General features: G+C 47.3%; 1 protein-coding gene across 1 annotated transcript; it reads right to left on the bottom strand.

Annotated features, from left to right (window-relative positions):
* Positions 1-1,900: 1,900 nt before the first annotated feature.
* Positions 1,901-15,962, bottom strand: RS1 (retinoschisin 1). Its single transcript, XM_070502929.1, has 5 exons — positions 15,909-15,962; positions 14,283-14,388; positions 6,765-6,906; positions 4,288-4,483; positions 1,901-2,183 (listed from the first exon to the last, which is right to left on the bottom strand). The coding sequence occupies exons 1-5, from the start codon at positions 15,960-15,962 to the stop codon at positions 2,031-2,033; spliced, it is 651 nt and encodes a 216-aa protein (XP_070359030.1). The 3' UTR covers positions 1,901-2,030.
* Between the last annotated feature and the right edge of the window lie 285 nt (positions 15,963-16,247).

The raw sequence follows: 16,247 nt of genomic DNA on the forward strand, positions 1-16,247 counted from the left end.
TAAAATTGTGATAATGGTTGCTCAATTCAGAATATACTAAACGTCATTGAATTGTGCACTTTGAATGGGTGAAATTTGTGTGTTAGGTGCACTTTATCTCAATAAAGCTGTTACAAAACAGGAATTGCCAACATGAACGATTATTTGGAGAACCTTTATTCCTGCCTCACACTTTCGTTCTTTTCTTTTTTCCCTTAACTCTACTTCCCTCCTGCGTCTGGAGTGCCAGTTGTAGAGGACCTGAACTCAGGCTACTGCCATTTTCTCTGACAATCTGTGTCATGATGAAAGTTCATTCAGCTTTCCCAGTGAGGGTCTCCCATCAGGCATTCCGTTCAAAATGGATTTGTCCATGTGTCCTAAGGCCAGAGAAGGAGTTTTTTTCCCTACCCTGAGTTGATACGTTTATATTGGAGAGAAGATTGAACAGGGAAAAAACATTTTTCCCGGTTCAGGTATACAGCATGGGGTTAGAAAGATGCTGGGTTAAATATGAACCTGTTCTGGGACCGTCCCAGCAGTGTAGTGGTTAAGTTTGCACAGTCTGCTTTGGCAGCCTGGGGTTCACAGGTTCGGATCCCGGGCGCTGACCTACACACCACTCATCAAGCCATGCTGTGGCAGTGTCCCACATACAAAGTAGAGGAAGATTGGCACAGCTGTTAGCTTAGGGCAAATCTTCCTCGCCAAAAAAAAAAAAAAAAGTGTCTGTATATATATATATGTATGTATGAAGTTGTTCTAAGCCCAAAAACACCAGGGAAGAGATTTTGGGCCTTTAGGCAGCTGCCCGCTCACAGAGAAGGTGAATGTGATGTTCAGGATCGTGTTAGTGTGAGTCCATTCACTGGGCTTGGCGTTTGAAAACAGAAAGGAACTCAGAGAAAGGAGCTGCTGGCGAAGGCTGCACCGCGTCACAGCCAGGACGGTCTTGGATTCCCCAGTCTGGATGTTGGAGGACCCACATCCTCTGATTCCACCCCCTCTCAACTCCTACTTTCAAATCCTCTCCTGCCCATCCCCCATGTCATCAGCCTGTCCCAGGGAAGGGTCTTTTCAGGGGCTATAAATGACAGAGGAGACTTACACTGTTCCCCCAGCTCCCTGCTTAAGGAGCTCCTCCAGGAGGGGAGGCCCAGGCCCGTTCCAGGCTCGTTCCTTCCCAGGGAGGTTTAAGCATCAGGAGCAGGTGTGTTTGTGTGTTGCAAGGCCAGGGGGCAGAGGTTGGACGGTTGGGCTCTGCAGGGATGTAGCCACATTGCCCTTCTTAGGGTGTAGGTCCTGACCACTTCCTGCAAAGCATGTAGTCAGTTAATGGGCCTCCTCCCAGCGGCCAGTGATAGCTCCTGGGCCAACTGTTTTCAAAGTGTTAGGCTTGTTGAAGAATGGTAGCCATAGTGAAAGGGAAATTCCGGTGTGTTCTGGTCGTTTGGGGTTCCTAAATAGAGGGAAACTTTGCTACTGACACCTGCAGCCTGCCCCGTGTATTCACCTAAATAGTGACCACAGAAGGACAGTTGGCCTGAAATGGGCTGCAGCATGGGCCCACGCACAATCTCTGTGTGCAGGAGACGAGAGCCCGGGGCAGGGAGGCCATCCTACGTGAGGCGTTTGGACGTGTATGGCTCTCAGGAGACCAGGACACAGGCTCCCATCCACCATACTCAACGCCGCCACCCAGTCAGCCCCAAAACTTTCACTCTGCCTACCCGGTGCTCTAAAATCCTAAGAGGCCCTGATTTAACGAAAACCTAGCTAGGAGAAACTGCAAGCTTGCTCCCCCTTTGCATTCAAAGTGAGGGTTTATGAAACTCTCTGTTCCTCTTTTGAACGTGGTAAAGCACAAGAATTCTCGAATGATCAGGGCTGCTTCGTGTTCCCCTGGGACTGCACCTTTCACAGCATCATGGAGACAAAAAAAAACCCGAGAGCAGCTTGTAAAATATGGCCTTGTTTGTCACAGTGCGGCATCAGGGTCCCCCAGGCCCTCTGTGCCCTCCCCCCGAGGGCCGAGGCTGAGGCAGGAGGCATCAGGGACACTTGCTGACACACTCCAGCAGCTCCATCCGGATGGCGATGCGGACGTGCCAGCCCAGTGGGATCAGCCGGATGAAGCGGGAAATAATTGGGGGCCGCAGCAGGTTCTGGACTGTGGAGGTTCGGTCTGAGTTTCCATAGAAGACCTAAAGAGAGGGAGAAAATCCTGTCACGGTCACATCAGGAGAGAGAAAAGGAAGAATGATTCCTGTCTGGAGCTGGCTTCAACTTCTGCCTGGAAAACCTCAGAAAGTGATTTAAGTGCAGAGAATTTGTGGATCCCTCCCACCCTAAAACCTGACCTCGAGTGATGGTTAGCTCAAGTGAGTGACCTACAGGCTCAGGGCATCTCCAAGTCACTATATGGGGACATCTAGAACAGTGCCATCCAGTATGGTAGCCACTAGCCATGTGTGACTATTTAAATTTAAATGAAGTAAAATTAGGTAACAATTCCGTTCCTCAGTCACACTAGCCAAGCTCAACAGCTTCATGTGATCAGTGGCTGCCATATTGGACAGTGCAGATATTAACATTTCCGTCATTGCAGAAAGCTCTATTGGACGGCGCTGATAAAAAAAAAAAAAAAAAAGCCTCTTATCACCAATGTTGTGTTTTAATCCTTTGCATTTTGACAAATTTTGAAAAGGACGACCTCACACAAAGAGGAATGTTCCCGTGTTCCAAAGGTATCCAAAGTGAGATTCAAGTAAAAATTCATGAGTTGGCCCTGAAGTGGTGAACCGAAACTTAAGTGTGTCTCTCTACGTTGATACAAATGGCAAGTACGTTTTAGACTTGGAAAAATATTTTAGAAAAAGAAGAAGACATAAAAACTAGCGGGAAGATTCTGGATGGGTGTGGGCGGTGCCCAGAATAGAGAGAAAAAGGGTTTGCTTCGTGTTTTTCAGGATGTAACAAAAAGGTACAGTGGATTTTTGGCTATATTTCCAAAGAAAGCATTCTTTGCCCTCTTTCCAGAGTCATAGTGCTCTGCCCGATGACATTGGAACATTTCATTTCCTTCTGGGATAATCTGAAAAAATCTGGGTGTCACATTGGCTTTAACCATTGACAAAACAAGAAGGACCTCGGCTGCCATGATCTTGCCTTTCTTCCTGGTAGCAACTGCCCGCACTCCCTTCTCTAAACTGTTTGCCCTTGAACTTAGTCAAGGCAGGAACCAGGTGACGAGGGTGGATGGAACAAGCTTCTCCAGGCTCCTCCGAGCAGAGTGCCTCTTTTGCAAAGAACGGTCAAGGCCTTCAGAAACACAGGGCTTGAAAAAGAATTCTCACATCTTTTTGAAAAGTCAACTAATAAGAACAAAAATGAAACAAAATGTCCAAGTATCAAGACAGTTTTTCCTATTGTGTTCAAACTCCTTGAAATCTCAACCTGTGAATGTCTTGCTGTACAAATTGTCATCAGAGAGTACAAAGCCTTCTGATTTTCAGCCCCACATGTCTACCTCACCTGATTAAATGTCCCAATTGGCCAGGGAAGTCCTCACTCTCAGGTAAAAGGACAGTTAACATTTCCAAACAGCTAGTGAGTTTTTAATTCATTGCAAATATACATTATATAGATAATATTGATTAGATCTATTTATATATATATATGTATGTGTAAGAGCCTACTGTGTTCAGTCTATGATGAACGAGACTTGGGGCTCGGCCCTCAGAAATGAGTAAGATATAAAATTGCTCCAAGGGGTAAGTGCCTCCGTGTCTGCACTGCTGGAGTTGTGTTAACCACTTACATGGTGTCGTGGCTGACTTGCGGGGTCATCCAAAGCTTGCCAGCAGTCGGTCTCCATCAATAGGAGGAGCGGCCAGAGCTACATAAATGGATGAGAACCTGCCCGCATCACTAATGGATCAAAGCAGACCCAGGCAGCAAAGTGTTCAGCCATCCAGTGAGTTTGGAATAGTCCCCATAACCAGTTTTGATCATTCAAGCAACTATATGCTGATAGGAGAATTCAAAGATTTCTTTCGCAACAAGAGTGGCGAAACATGAGCAAAACTCTTTGGCAAACCACCCATGCTAGGCACCAGGGATACAACAAGAAAAGACACATGCGTTGTTGTTAGAGGGCAGCGGGTGTTGTGAGAAAGAAGGACAGATGGCTCACCGTGCCTTGGGGTCAGTGCTCTGACAGAGGGCGGCGACAGGAGCACAGGGACAGGGCCCTCGGGGGTCCCAGAGAGTGTGAGCTGACAGTGGTTTGAGGGAAGCCCAACTTACCCGGTTATTTCCGGTCTGGTCCTTATAGTAAATCCAGTTCAGGCTCTCATCAGTCCTGTACTGCACGCTGTACTTGGTCATCCACTCGTCGATGTCACAGCGCCCCTGGGTGAGGATCCCTGAAATCACCTTGACCTCCTTCAGGTCTATCTGTAACCACTGGCTGCTGTCCTGGAATTTGGAGAGCCAGGCGCACCTGCGGGGGATGCAGCGACTCACTGGGAGCCTTTCCCCGTGAGCATCTCCGAAAAGCCAGGGGGCACTGTCTCTTGAGGGGACACCAGTGCCCAAAGAGCCGCCACAAAGCTCTGGCAGGCTGAGCTGCAATCCCCTAAGCACCCAGAGGCTTGTCTCCGAGAAGTGACCAGCCTCTGTGACACTTAGATCATTCTCTCTCTCTCCCTGCATCTCCCCCACCCAAGGAAAAATTGCCAGATTCAACTAATTTGTCAAAGAAATGCCTTTGAGTGTAGCTGAAATCACCTTTGGGGTGTGGTTGAGCATGTCTTCCTTTAAAACACGAGAATGCATGATTACTGTACCCGCCAGCCCCCTTCCCTTTTCTTGGGCTCCCCTGATGTTTCTTTCTCCATGTCTTTTTTTTCGCTTTAATTTACTCTCTTCATACCTATCTGCGTCTCCCTCAGGTGCTGTCATCCGTGGCTTTCAGGGAGTGTCTACCATGTGCAGAACACTGAAGCGAGTGGCTGGAAGGGCTCTTGACAATTGTAACGCAAACCAACCATTGAAGGGACTGATTTGTTTTTTAGCTATATCCCTCAAAAATGGTAGAAACCTATACTTTCCCCTTTGTTGTTTTTTTTAAATTTTATTTTATTGTGTATTAATTAGCTTCTTGGGACTCAGTCCTTGGCTGCCTTCTCTTCTAATTCTGGACTTGCTCCTTGGGTGGCCCTTGACTTCTTACTTCCATCCCAGACGTTTCCTAAAGTCCGAATCCCGTGAACCCATTGCTGGCTAGACAACTTCTCCTGGATGCCTTACAGATCTCAAATGAAACTTCTCCAAAAGTGACCCTGATTTATCCCACTCCAACCCCTCCTTCCAGTATTCATCTCTCTGCATGACACCCCCATCCTCCCAGGGGTTCATGCCAGCGACCTGAGAGCCATCCTTGGCCCCTTCCTCTCTGTCACCTCAAATATCCGATCCATCTATTGGCTCCATCTCCAAATGTTTCTCAAAGTCATTTGCTTCTCTCCATTTCACTGCCACCACTCTGGCCCACGTCACCCTTAATTCTCGCCTAGACAGCTGTGTAGCTTACTTAACTGGTCTCCCTGGATTATTCTTGCTCCCCCCAACAGCTCTCCCCACGGGAGCCAGAAGATTTTTCTTAAAACACCAATCTGATTGTGATAGTCCCCAACTTCAACTCTTTCTCTGGTAGAGTCTGCTAATTGTCTCCCAATATGTTCTTCCCGTCTTTCTTTAGTAATAGAGCCCCTGAGTTTCCTCTGGGCAAATGGCCATCCAGCTAAGATCACATTTCCCAGTCTCCCTTGCAGCTAGGTGGGGCCATTGGACCAAGTTCTGATCAATGGGATGTGGGCAGAAGTGGCCAATAGGATTATGTTTGTATCCTTAAAGGAAAGTGGGTGTACTCTGCTCTTCTCTTCTCCCTACTGACTAGCATCTAGGTGTATAGTGGAAGCTAGAGCAGGCATCTTGGGCCCGGAGATGGAAGCTTCATGTTACGGATGACAGAACAAAGTCTGGGCCCCTGATACCATCCAGCTCCATTACCGCCATTAGCACCCCCCAGATTCCCTAATGAAACTTGTAAATGAGCAAGAACTACAGCCCGCCGTTGTTTAGGTCTCTGTACTGTGGGGCTCTTTGTTAGTTACAGCAGCACCAACATGTGTTCTAATTAAGACACATTCAGGGTCCTCCCATTATCCCTAAAATAAGGACCACAATCCTTACCATGACATATAAGGGCCTGCACAATCTGACTTCTGCCTACCCCTCCAGCCTTGTGTCACCTGTACTCTAACCTTGCTGGCCTTCTTTATGGCCCCCATCCATGCCTCGGAGGGATCTTCCCAACTCAGGACCTTTGCACCTGCTGTACCTTGTGCCTCTCCTCCCCTCACCTGGCCAAGGGCAGGTCGCAGGTTAAATATCTTTTCCTTAGAAAGCCTTCCCTGATGCTCCAAAGGGCCAGGTCTTCTCCCTTCTTTGTCTCCTCCAGAGCACTCGTCACACTTACCCAATGATCAGTTGTGTGATTGTGTGCTCAGAGTCCATCTCCCCCGCGAAACTGGGTGCTTTTCGAAGGCCGAGCCCTCAATCCACTCTGTTCACTGCTCTAGCCACAGTCCTCGGCACGTGGGAGGCACTCAATATTTGTTGAATAAATAAATGCATTCTTTGTCATTCACTTACTACGGAGACCTACTTTTTCAAGTCACATGGAACAAAATCCCATGTGAACCCCCTTCCCTGCTTACCCAAAGCCTTGACTGTTGAGCCGGGCCTTGTTGGCGGTCCACGAGGAGTACCAGCCCACGTACTGCTCCGGGTTGGAGCAGGTGATCTGCTCTGGGGTCACCTCTCCTGACTCGAAACCCAGGGGCTTATGGTATGGGCATTCTGGGGAAGGAAAACCAGTGCGCTTTAGAACCCTCGTATGGCGTGGCAGTGCTCCACAAATACGGCCTGGCTGAAATGACCACTCAAACCACCTCATTTGCGCTTCGGAAGGTGGAAAACTTTTTACTTGTCAGCGTGGTTCACAACGGGCTGGGCTGGGGTTTCCACCCAGTCACTGCTCTTGCCAGAAGAGAGTGAGGATGGAGTGAAGGGATTGTCATAGAGACACGACATTCGTAAAAGCAGAGCCAAGTGGTTCTATGGCAACCTCATGGCGGGGCGGGGGGGAGAATACTTCGCCTCCTCCACCAACTTAGAGACCTGAAAATGAAGAGGTTCGTAGTGAAATATCATACTTAAATGCCATACTCTTTATTTGCCTCGTTAACACAGGTTTAGCCGTCCCGCGTGATGACATCAGGGTCCCTAATTTTCCTCAGGCAGCACATGATGCCAATTATAGGAGCAAAAGAAGGGTGAGCAGCAAGAAAGGTAATTATATATTAAGACTGAATTCCCACTTGAAAATTGCAGTTTTCTCACTAGTCTAATGAAAAAAAAAAAAAAAGGTGAACTGTGCCTGAATGTCTGTTGAATGAGGAACGGTTGAAAGGAAGTGCTTTTTCCAAATAAGAAGAGCCAAGTTAGTTCTTCTGTGCTAATTGTCTGCTGCTTCCTACGTATTTCTTCTCATATTTAGCATTGGGTTACCTGGCCAGAGACTGCCAATTGCTCACCCAGTATCCATTGTCCCCTTCTTTTTGACTAAAGAACCTGAATTTTGTTGGGGGCAACAATGTGGCCAGCTGAAAAAATAATCTTTCCCAGCCTCCCTTGCAGTTAGAAGTGACCACAGGACACAATTTCTGACCAGTAGATATAACAGGATGTCTGCTGGGGATTTCTGATCAGGTTTTGCTTGCTTATTGTTTTTTCCTGTTGCCTAGAACAAAGGCCTGATGGCTGCTGCAACAGTAGCCATCTTGTGCCGTAGGGGTAAGGCCAAGAGAACTGCAGAAACCTCAGCCCCGATATGCTTAAGCAACTCCCTACCCCTAGTCTTTGTACCATGTGAGTCAAAACAAAACTCCTAATTCAATAAACCACTATTCAGGAGTTCTCTTGTTTATAACCAACCTAGTTTCTAGCTGAAGTTCTATAGAAAACAAATGATAAACTTCTGAAAATATTCTCCTAGTTTTCTGGTTGTGAGTTATAAACTTCAAGTAAGGTAAATCAGATTACTTTTTCCCATGTGTAAATTTGAGTTCAGATTGAAGAGCTGAACATATTTGCTGGAGCCTCATCACCTTCAACAGTAAAACGCGTGCTGAGGGCTTTCGGGAGGATAATTTTTGAAAGTCAGTAAAGCTGGATGAAGCATGCAAAAGCTTGAATGCCATTTTGAGGCTCCAGAATGCCTGTAGGGACAGTCATGCCCTGTCCCCAGAGGCTAAAGACAGAAGGACAGCTTCAGGCCTCTGGCCAGGGCGCTTAACTGCCTTTCTGCCCAATGCACCAAAGCAGTAGGTCCAACTCCCACCAGGCGCTGTGGTTCAGCCGGACTGGGGGCAAGGGGACAGCATTTGCAGCTTATCGAGTCCCTGAGGCTTTGGGGGCCTGTTCAAATCCTGTGGGTTCCTGAGAGAGAGAACAGGAGCATTTATGGGCCGCTCCATCACAGCTTGTGCGGCCGAATCTTCAGGGAGGCTTGTAGAGAATGCAGTATCCAGGACTCCCCCCAGAGCAGCTGCATTTTTAACAGGCACTCTTTCAAAGCGCATTTTGGAAACCTTGCCCTGCCAGGGAAGGCATCTGTTGGCTGGCGGATTCAGGGGGCCTGGTGCCCATGGCCTTGGGGGCTCCTCCACCTTGTCAACTCTCCTCCGACCTGGAAGACAAGCCCGTGCTCCTGGAAGGAGGGACGAGGCCCCAGAGGCAGAAAGCTGGGTTTCAGTTAGGCCCTTGGTTGTCACTTAAATTCTAACTGCAGGTGTCTCTAAGGCCCTCCATCCTGAAATTCCCTTTTCTTGCTCCAGGGCCACCAGCTCTGAGGGAGGGGACAGAGGAAAGGGAAAAGCTGTCATCCCCTCTCTGATCGCTTTATTCTTGGCATTTCGCCCTTTCTCTGATTTCCCTTCACGTCTCCTTTGCCATTTCTTCCCAAGTAGTCCATCTAATAGTTAACAGTGGGCCGTAGGCTGCAGGGACCCGGCCACTGGCAATGGCCTTGGAGGCCTGTGAGGGCTTGTTCAGACATGGATCCTGCCCACACTCTCCAGGGGAGGCGATGACCTCACCGTCCTCATGGCTTCAGCCGGTGTCTGGGAGCCGATGCATGACTCCCAGGCTCCAAGCTTCATCTCGCTGCTCCCTGAATATTTTCCAGGTGAACATTTCCATCTGGGTGACCCAAAGAGGCTTCATGCCCCATATGTCCACAACTGAGCCCTTCAGTGGCCAAGCCCAAGCCCGTCGCTGACCAGCGCTCCCGTGTCAGGCATTGGTGCCTCCAGCTACCCAGCTACTAACCCAGAAACCTGGTGGTTTGGCCCAGGGCACAAAGCAGGGACTCCGAGCCTGGGCTGCCCCCTGGAATCATCCGGGGGAACTACAGAAGTGCTCATGTTCGGGCCACACCCCCAGAGATTCTGATGGCACTGGTCTGGGGCAGGGCCTGGGCATGGGGTAAAGCTGCAGGTGATTGTAATGGGCAGCCAGGGTTATGAACGCCTGCTTAGAGCTAATGCGACCTGGGATCAGATCCCACTTTCCTTCTGCATGAACTTAGGCAAATTGCTAACCTCTGTGGGTCTCAAGTTTCCTCATCTCTGAAATGGGCACGACAGTAGTACTGCCCTCCATAAGGTTGCCATGGGATTACACAAAATAGTATTTGTAGAGTGTACAATTTGTAGCACCTGGCCAAAAACCAGCAGCTAATGTTGGTGTCATTGGGTGAATTTGTGAGAATATATTGATGACTTCCTGAGTTTTGTGTGTCTGTTCTTCTGGTGAAGACCACCAGGGAAGGAATGTAACACCCGGCTACGCCCCTGTGACCCATCCCTTTATTCCCCTTACAGCTCCCTGGGAAGGAGGCCAGCTTCGTGTTTCCATAGGTTTGGGCTCTCCTTGCCCCAAGAAGGAATATGCCGTGTGTGTGTGTGTGTGTGTGTGTGTGTGTGTGTGTGTATCCGCATGGGCGTGATATTTGAGAAAGGAGAAGCCTATTGACTGCCTCTCTCAGGCTTATGGATTTGGAAGGTCTAGGCCTCAACAGGAATTAGCTGCTTATCCCAGAGGAGGAGGTAGCTGGAGACCCTGGGCTTTGACCGTTGTGTGTGGGGGGAACTTGTGGTAGGGGCCTGAGCTCCGAGGGGACATAGTTCCTCTGAGGGGGCTGGACCACAGAAGGGGCCTGGGAGACCTGAGCTCTGGGCACCCTCAGGAAACTTGGGAAGGTGCCCAAGTTGAGCTGGGTTCAGAGGGAGAAGAGCCGCCAGCAAGGCGTCCACCTTCGAGTGGGGCAGTGGGTCGGGCAGCGAGCCTGCTGCCCAGCCTGAGCCCAGCCCTGACCCTAGGAGGCCGTCGCAAGCCTGGGGCCAGGGGCAGGGGGGAGGTGGGCATGTAGTCCAAAGGAGAACGGAAAACCTTCAACAATCCTGTCTTCAGACTCCTCACAGGCCATGACAAAGGGGGACTACAACTGGAGTTATTTGAACTTGGAACAATTAGAAAACATGACATTTCTCGTGCTGTGTGTGCTGTGGAGTAAACTGACCTCCGGTTATGTTACTATTATTTTTCCTGACTCCTTTCCCTCTCTCCTCCTCCTTCCATGATCCTCGCTGAGCTCCCTTCAGGTCTTCTAGCAGGCCTGGAGGCCCTCCCTTGAGGCTGTTCCCTCTGCCTGTGACACCCCTGTCCCGCCTCCTCCCCCTTCACCTGGCCAACTCTGCTCGTGCTGCAGATCTCTGCCTGCTTCCGCTGCCCAGCCCGAGCGGGGTAAGGGCCCTATCCCTGCCCCTCATCCCTCCTCCTCGTGCGTATTTCATTGTCGGCTCCCTAGCTCTGCCTCGCTCACCATTCTATCCTCTGAGGCGAGCGTGCCCGCACGTGCTGGGCACTCAGCAGTTACTGACTGGATGGCAGGATAAACCAACATTGTCAGCCCATCTTGGATGGTCACTGGGGATAAGCAGAGAAAATGGCAGAAACACGAAGCGGAGGGCTCAGGGAGGAAGCAGACGTTGGCCAGGCCAGAGAATTCCCACTGGCCTAATCAAAAATAGACTGACAACTGAGCATCAGCTAGTATTATGCAACGCGAACAATGTTGCTGAAGGAACTAAGGGACCCCACTAGACATGCACAGAATATGCCCTTCCCGGGGTTTCGGCCCCATGGAAGTTTGTTACTGTAGCTATTAAGTAACATTTTAAATGGAGGAAGAATGTTTCTACATTCATTTTAAGGAAAAACTTGCATCTTCTGTGGCACAAGTGGCTCTTCTGATTGGATGAGTAGATGCATAAAGGCATATGCCCAACGTGCTGGTGGTCCAGGCTGCGTATCCTCAACATGTCAGCCTTTCTGATTCAGTAGATGATTTCTCGATTTGTAGGCATGAGGGCCAGACATGCTTATAAAGAATGTCAGCCTCAAGGAGCACAAGGAGAGGTCAGCGACATTCTTGACAAGAGATACATGAATACTACTATGCACTTGTATTAGACTTGATTATATATGACAATGTATAGAATACAGAACAATATTTATCGAAGGAGTATAAACTTGAATATAATACGGAGATATGAAATCTAGAATAATATAGTAAAGCATCGAGTCGTTGGATTTCTTATACTTTGATGCCTTCCCTCCCCTAGGTCCCCCCTCAGAGAGCTGAGACAGTCAGGGCTCAACCACAGAAAAGACAGACCTTTTAGTATTTTTAATAGCGTTAAGCTGAAGATTAGGAGGCCGTAATGCACCTAGCCGGCCACCTTCTGCTCTGCGGGTGGGGCCTCCGGGCAGTACCTGCCAGTGTGCACCTGGGAGCGCCTCCTGGCACCTCTGAATGACCCTCCTTTCCTTCTGTGCTTTCTAGGCTCTTCTTCCCTAAACTGAACTCTGCTGGAAGAAGTGGAACTTAGGTTCCAGAGAGACCAAGACTTGTTCTTGACATTCCGATGAGGATCTGAGGCACTGATGGACAAGTGACTTCTGAAAGATTGTGGCTGGTCCTGCCCTGAATCATTTCTTTTATAAAAAAACCAATTAACACCAATGAATCAACCATCTAACACCAAGGTGGTATTTTTTTCCTTCCTGGAAATACCTGTGTTGTTTAAAAACACAAACAAAAAAAACCAGTGAGGAGAGGAGAACACTTATGCTAAAAGAATTTCTGATTTCAGAACGTCAAGTTCACGGCAACTGCATAGAGGAGAAAGCTTGGGGGACCAGGGTCACCCTCACATTTCTCAAACAGACGGCCCTCCTCAGCGTCACAGTTGATTGGGCCAATGAAGCCACATAAATAATCTCTTTTCAATTTCTTCTTAGAAAGCACTTCCTTGGAATAGAATTCCAGTAGGTCTCATGCCTCTAGCGAAGAGAACATTTGTTTCCACTAAATGGTCAACTCCTCCAGGGGGGAGGTAATGCCTTCATTTTTGTCTCCCCATCAGTGCCTGGCACATAACAGGCACATGATGAAAGAGGGTGGAATTGAATTCTAAATGGATTATTAAGGAGGGTGCTTCACTGTTGACTGGGCAGATCACACCAACATATAATGGCTGCGGGAGCTTCTGCCATGGAGCACAGTGGGACATCCCATAGGAGAAGCCCACCGAACTAAACAGCCCTGACTGTTTTCCTCACTCCTGGGATCCCACTGTTCCCTTCCAGAAGACTGAGTTCAGAAACAACTTCTTACCCTTTTAGTAACTAGGAAAACGAAGGCAGCAAAAGCCTTTCCAGACCCCCCTCCCCTCCCCACAATTCGCTATTTTAATGCAAATTTAATGAAATATGCAGAGAGGCTCACACACATACACACAAACCTGTCTCTCATGGAGCTATTAGAGCGATTATGGAAAGTGAGTCACGTTGTCTGGTGGCACCATCATAAGCCTAGAGATGGGTGGCAGGGACACTTTCATGCAAAAGAGGCTCAGAGCTGTGGAAAGGACTGAGCGTTGCAAATACTTGCAGGGCCGCCCCAAGCCTCTGGAAGTCAGAGTGTGAGTTCTCAGGAGGCAGGAGGAAAAGAAGCTGACCTTGAGTAAATGCTCCAGTTTGCCAGGTACAACACAAGGTACTTTAATGCCTCATCAGATTCATTCCTCATACCAGCTCCCCAGAGCAGGGGCCGGCAAACTGTGGCCCTTGGGCTAAATGTGGCTCACCGCCTGGTTTTGTAAACAAAGTTTTATTGGAACACAGCCATACTCATGCATTTACACATTGTCTGTGGCTGCTTTCCCACTACAATGGCAGAATTGAGGAGTTGAGACCATATGGCTCACAGAGCCACAAATATTTACTTACAGTCTGGTCCTCTACAGACAAAGTTGCAGGCCCCACCTTAGAGGAAGACATTCATATTAGTCAGGAAAGGCTGTTATGCTGCGGAACAAATTGTCCTGGAAATTTCAGAAGCTTAACACAACAAAGGTTTATTTTTCACTCAGGTCACTTGTCCATGATGGGTCTGCAGGGAGTTCTGCTCCACTTACCCTCCCAGGCACCCAGGCTGAAGGACAAGCCACTCTCTCAAGCAGGGAAAGGGTGAGCCATAGAGTTGAGTACCAGTCCTAAGTGCCTCATTTCAGAAGCGACAGGCTCACTTTGGCTGGAACTGCTCATGTGGCACCAGCTAATGGCAAGGAGGCTGGAATGTGGGGAAATGCTTGGTTGTCTGGTGAGCAATAAATACCCAGGCCCAGTACTCTTACCTCCATTTGACAGAAAAAGACCGAAGTGGGAGTCCTAGATAAGAGATGAGGTAGCCAGCCTTCCAACTCTGGTCTTTCTGGCTCGAAGGCCTATGCTCTTCTCAAAACTCCCTGCCACCGACCATTAATTTATTTTCACTAAATTCTATTAATCTCTTTTACTGAAAATTATGTCCCATCTTATCATCTCACCAAGGCCAAGTAGAGATCCAGGAAGCTGTTCTGAGCAATGACATCAGTGGAGTTGGTTGGAGCAGTGGCCATTGTGAGATTTGAAGCTCAAAGGCCAACTGGAGAAAACCCAGAGCATGGTATTCGGGGGTTTAATTCAGCTTGGTTGAAAGGAGAAGAGACAGGGTGTTCCCAAGGATACCCCAAGGATCTGGTGTCCCAAGGAGAGGGGACACTCACCCGGTATGCAGTCTAAGGAGGTGGCACCCACAGACCACAGGGTGTTGGTGCCTCCTTGGCAATCGCACTTGCACGCTTTGTGGTACCAGGGGTCCTCGCCCTCATCCTGTGAGAAGCCAGAGGGGCAGGAGCATCAGAAAAGTCATGGTCAAAGGCACCTGCGGTCCGCACCTCAGGAAAAGCCTTGCTCATTCATTGCCTACAGTCTATGGCTGCTTTCACACTACTATAGCACAATCGAATTATTCATCCAGCCTTAACACGCACAGTTGCCACTCAGCTTTGAGTGTGCCACTGTGAGTAACCAGCTAGTAATCTCACAGACACACCGTGTAGAGGGCAATGTTCACCCCATTATAGTTATCTTCGGGGGCTTGGGGAGGCCAAATCCAAGGTCAGGCTCCTCACATCCCCCGGAAGTCCCTTCTGGGGATCCAATTTTATAAGGTACTGGATTCGAGATTACGCCGTCTGATTTAAGACCTGGTTTACTTGTATTCTCTCATTGAAACACCAATCTTGGAGCTTGCCCAGATAAAACATACTATTGCCACCACCAGAAAAAAAATACATTTTTTTAAAAAGTGATAATCCTATACATCATTTTTGGTTAGGAAAATCTTCAAAAACGGGATCCACATAAATTCCAGCCTTCCTACTGTAACGTACCTCAGTAGACGATAATCCCAGTGTGGCTGAGCAGAAGGACAAGAGAGGAAAAATCAAGTTAAAAAAAGAAAGAGAAATTCAACAAAATGATACATTACATGGAAAAGCAAAATGAAAATAGTCACATATAAGTTAACAAAGCCCCTTCTGGAAGAAGTCAAACTGGTAAATATCTGCCAGGAAAAACATCCACAGATGTCGAGAAACTAGGGACAGTGAAATTAAACAGAAAGACAAGGATCGTTATTATTATTGTTCATTATAGAATTTTGGAAAATATATTAATGCAGCAAAGAGAAAAAAAAACCTGTTTTTTTTTTTTACCACCAAAGGCAACGCTGTTAACATCTTAGTGTAAATCTTTCCCGTCTTTTTTCTATGTGTATTTTTTAAAACATATATGAGAACCAACTATCTAAACAATGTTTACGTTTCTTTTCCACTTGACATTAACATTGCGAGTTTTTCCCTTTACTTGTTAACTATCATCATTCCTAGTGTCTCCCCCACTGTGACGTATATACGTTACTTAGGATTAGGACTTTGTTTAGAAAATCTTTTTTAGGTTTGCCTAGAATGTACAGAAAATATCAAACTACAATGAAAGCATAAATATCGTATAAATGATGTAGGAAAATTGAAAAGTGTGCAAAATTTAACATAAAGCTATCTTTATAGAAATATGAATAATAAATTATGAAATTATGAATAAATTATGCCTACTTTAATAGGAAAAGAATTTGTATATATTAACAAAAACTGATGGTTTAAAGCTGCACTGCCTAATGTGACAGCCACTAGTCCTGTGTGGCTGTTTGAATTTAAATTAATTAAAATTCTTAAAATTAAAAATTAAAATTAAAAATTGAAATTAATAAAATTAAAAATTCAATTCCTCAGTCACACCAGCCACATTTCAAGCACTTACTGGTCACATGTGGCTAGCGGCTACTCTACTGGATGGTGCAGATACAGGACATTGCCACTCTCGCAGAAGTTTCCGTTAGACATGGCACCAAAGCTCCATTTCCCATTTTCAACAAAACAAATACTTTCATTTCTTTTCTGATTATAAAAGCAACACACAACTATTATAAATATCTCAAACAAAACCTGAGTGTCGACAGTAAGAAATGAAAGTCCTTCCTTAACCACTTTCCTATCTAAAAATTGAATCTGCTGCCCACAAAAACTTTCAGATTTGTTTTAGAAAGTAAAGGAATGGTCTCACCTTTTTCATCACAATTATAAAGCTATCTTTTAAAAATTGTGCCTTCGTTTAAATAATACATATTT

Source organism: Equus asinus, chromosome X (genome assembly GCF_041296235.1).
Source record: "Equus asinus isolate D_3611 breed Donkey chromosome X, EquAss-T2T_v2, whole genome shotgun sequence".
Taxonomy (NCBI): Eukaryota; Metazoa; Chordata; class Mammalia; order Perissodactyla; family Equidae; genus Equus; species Equus asinus.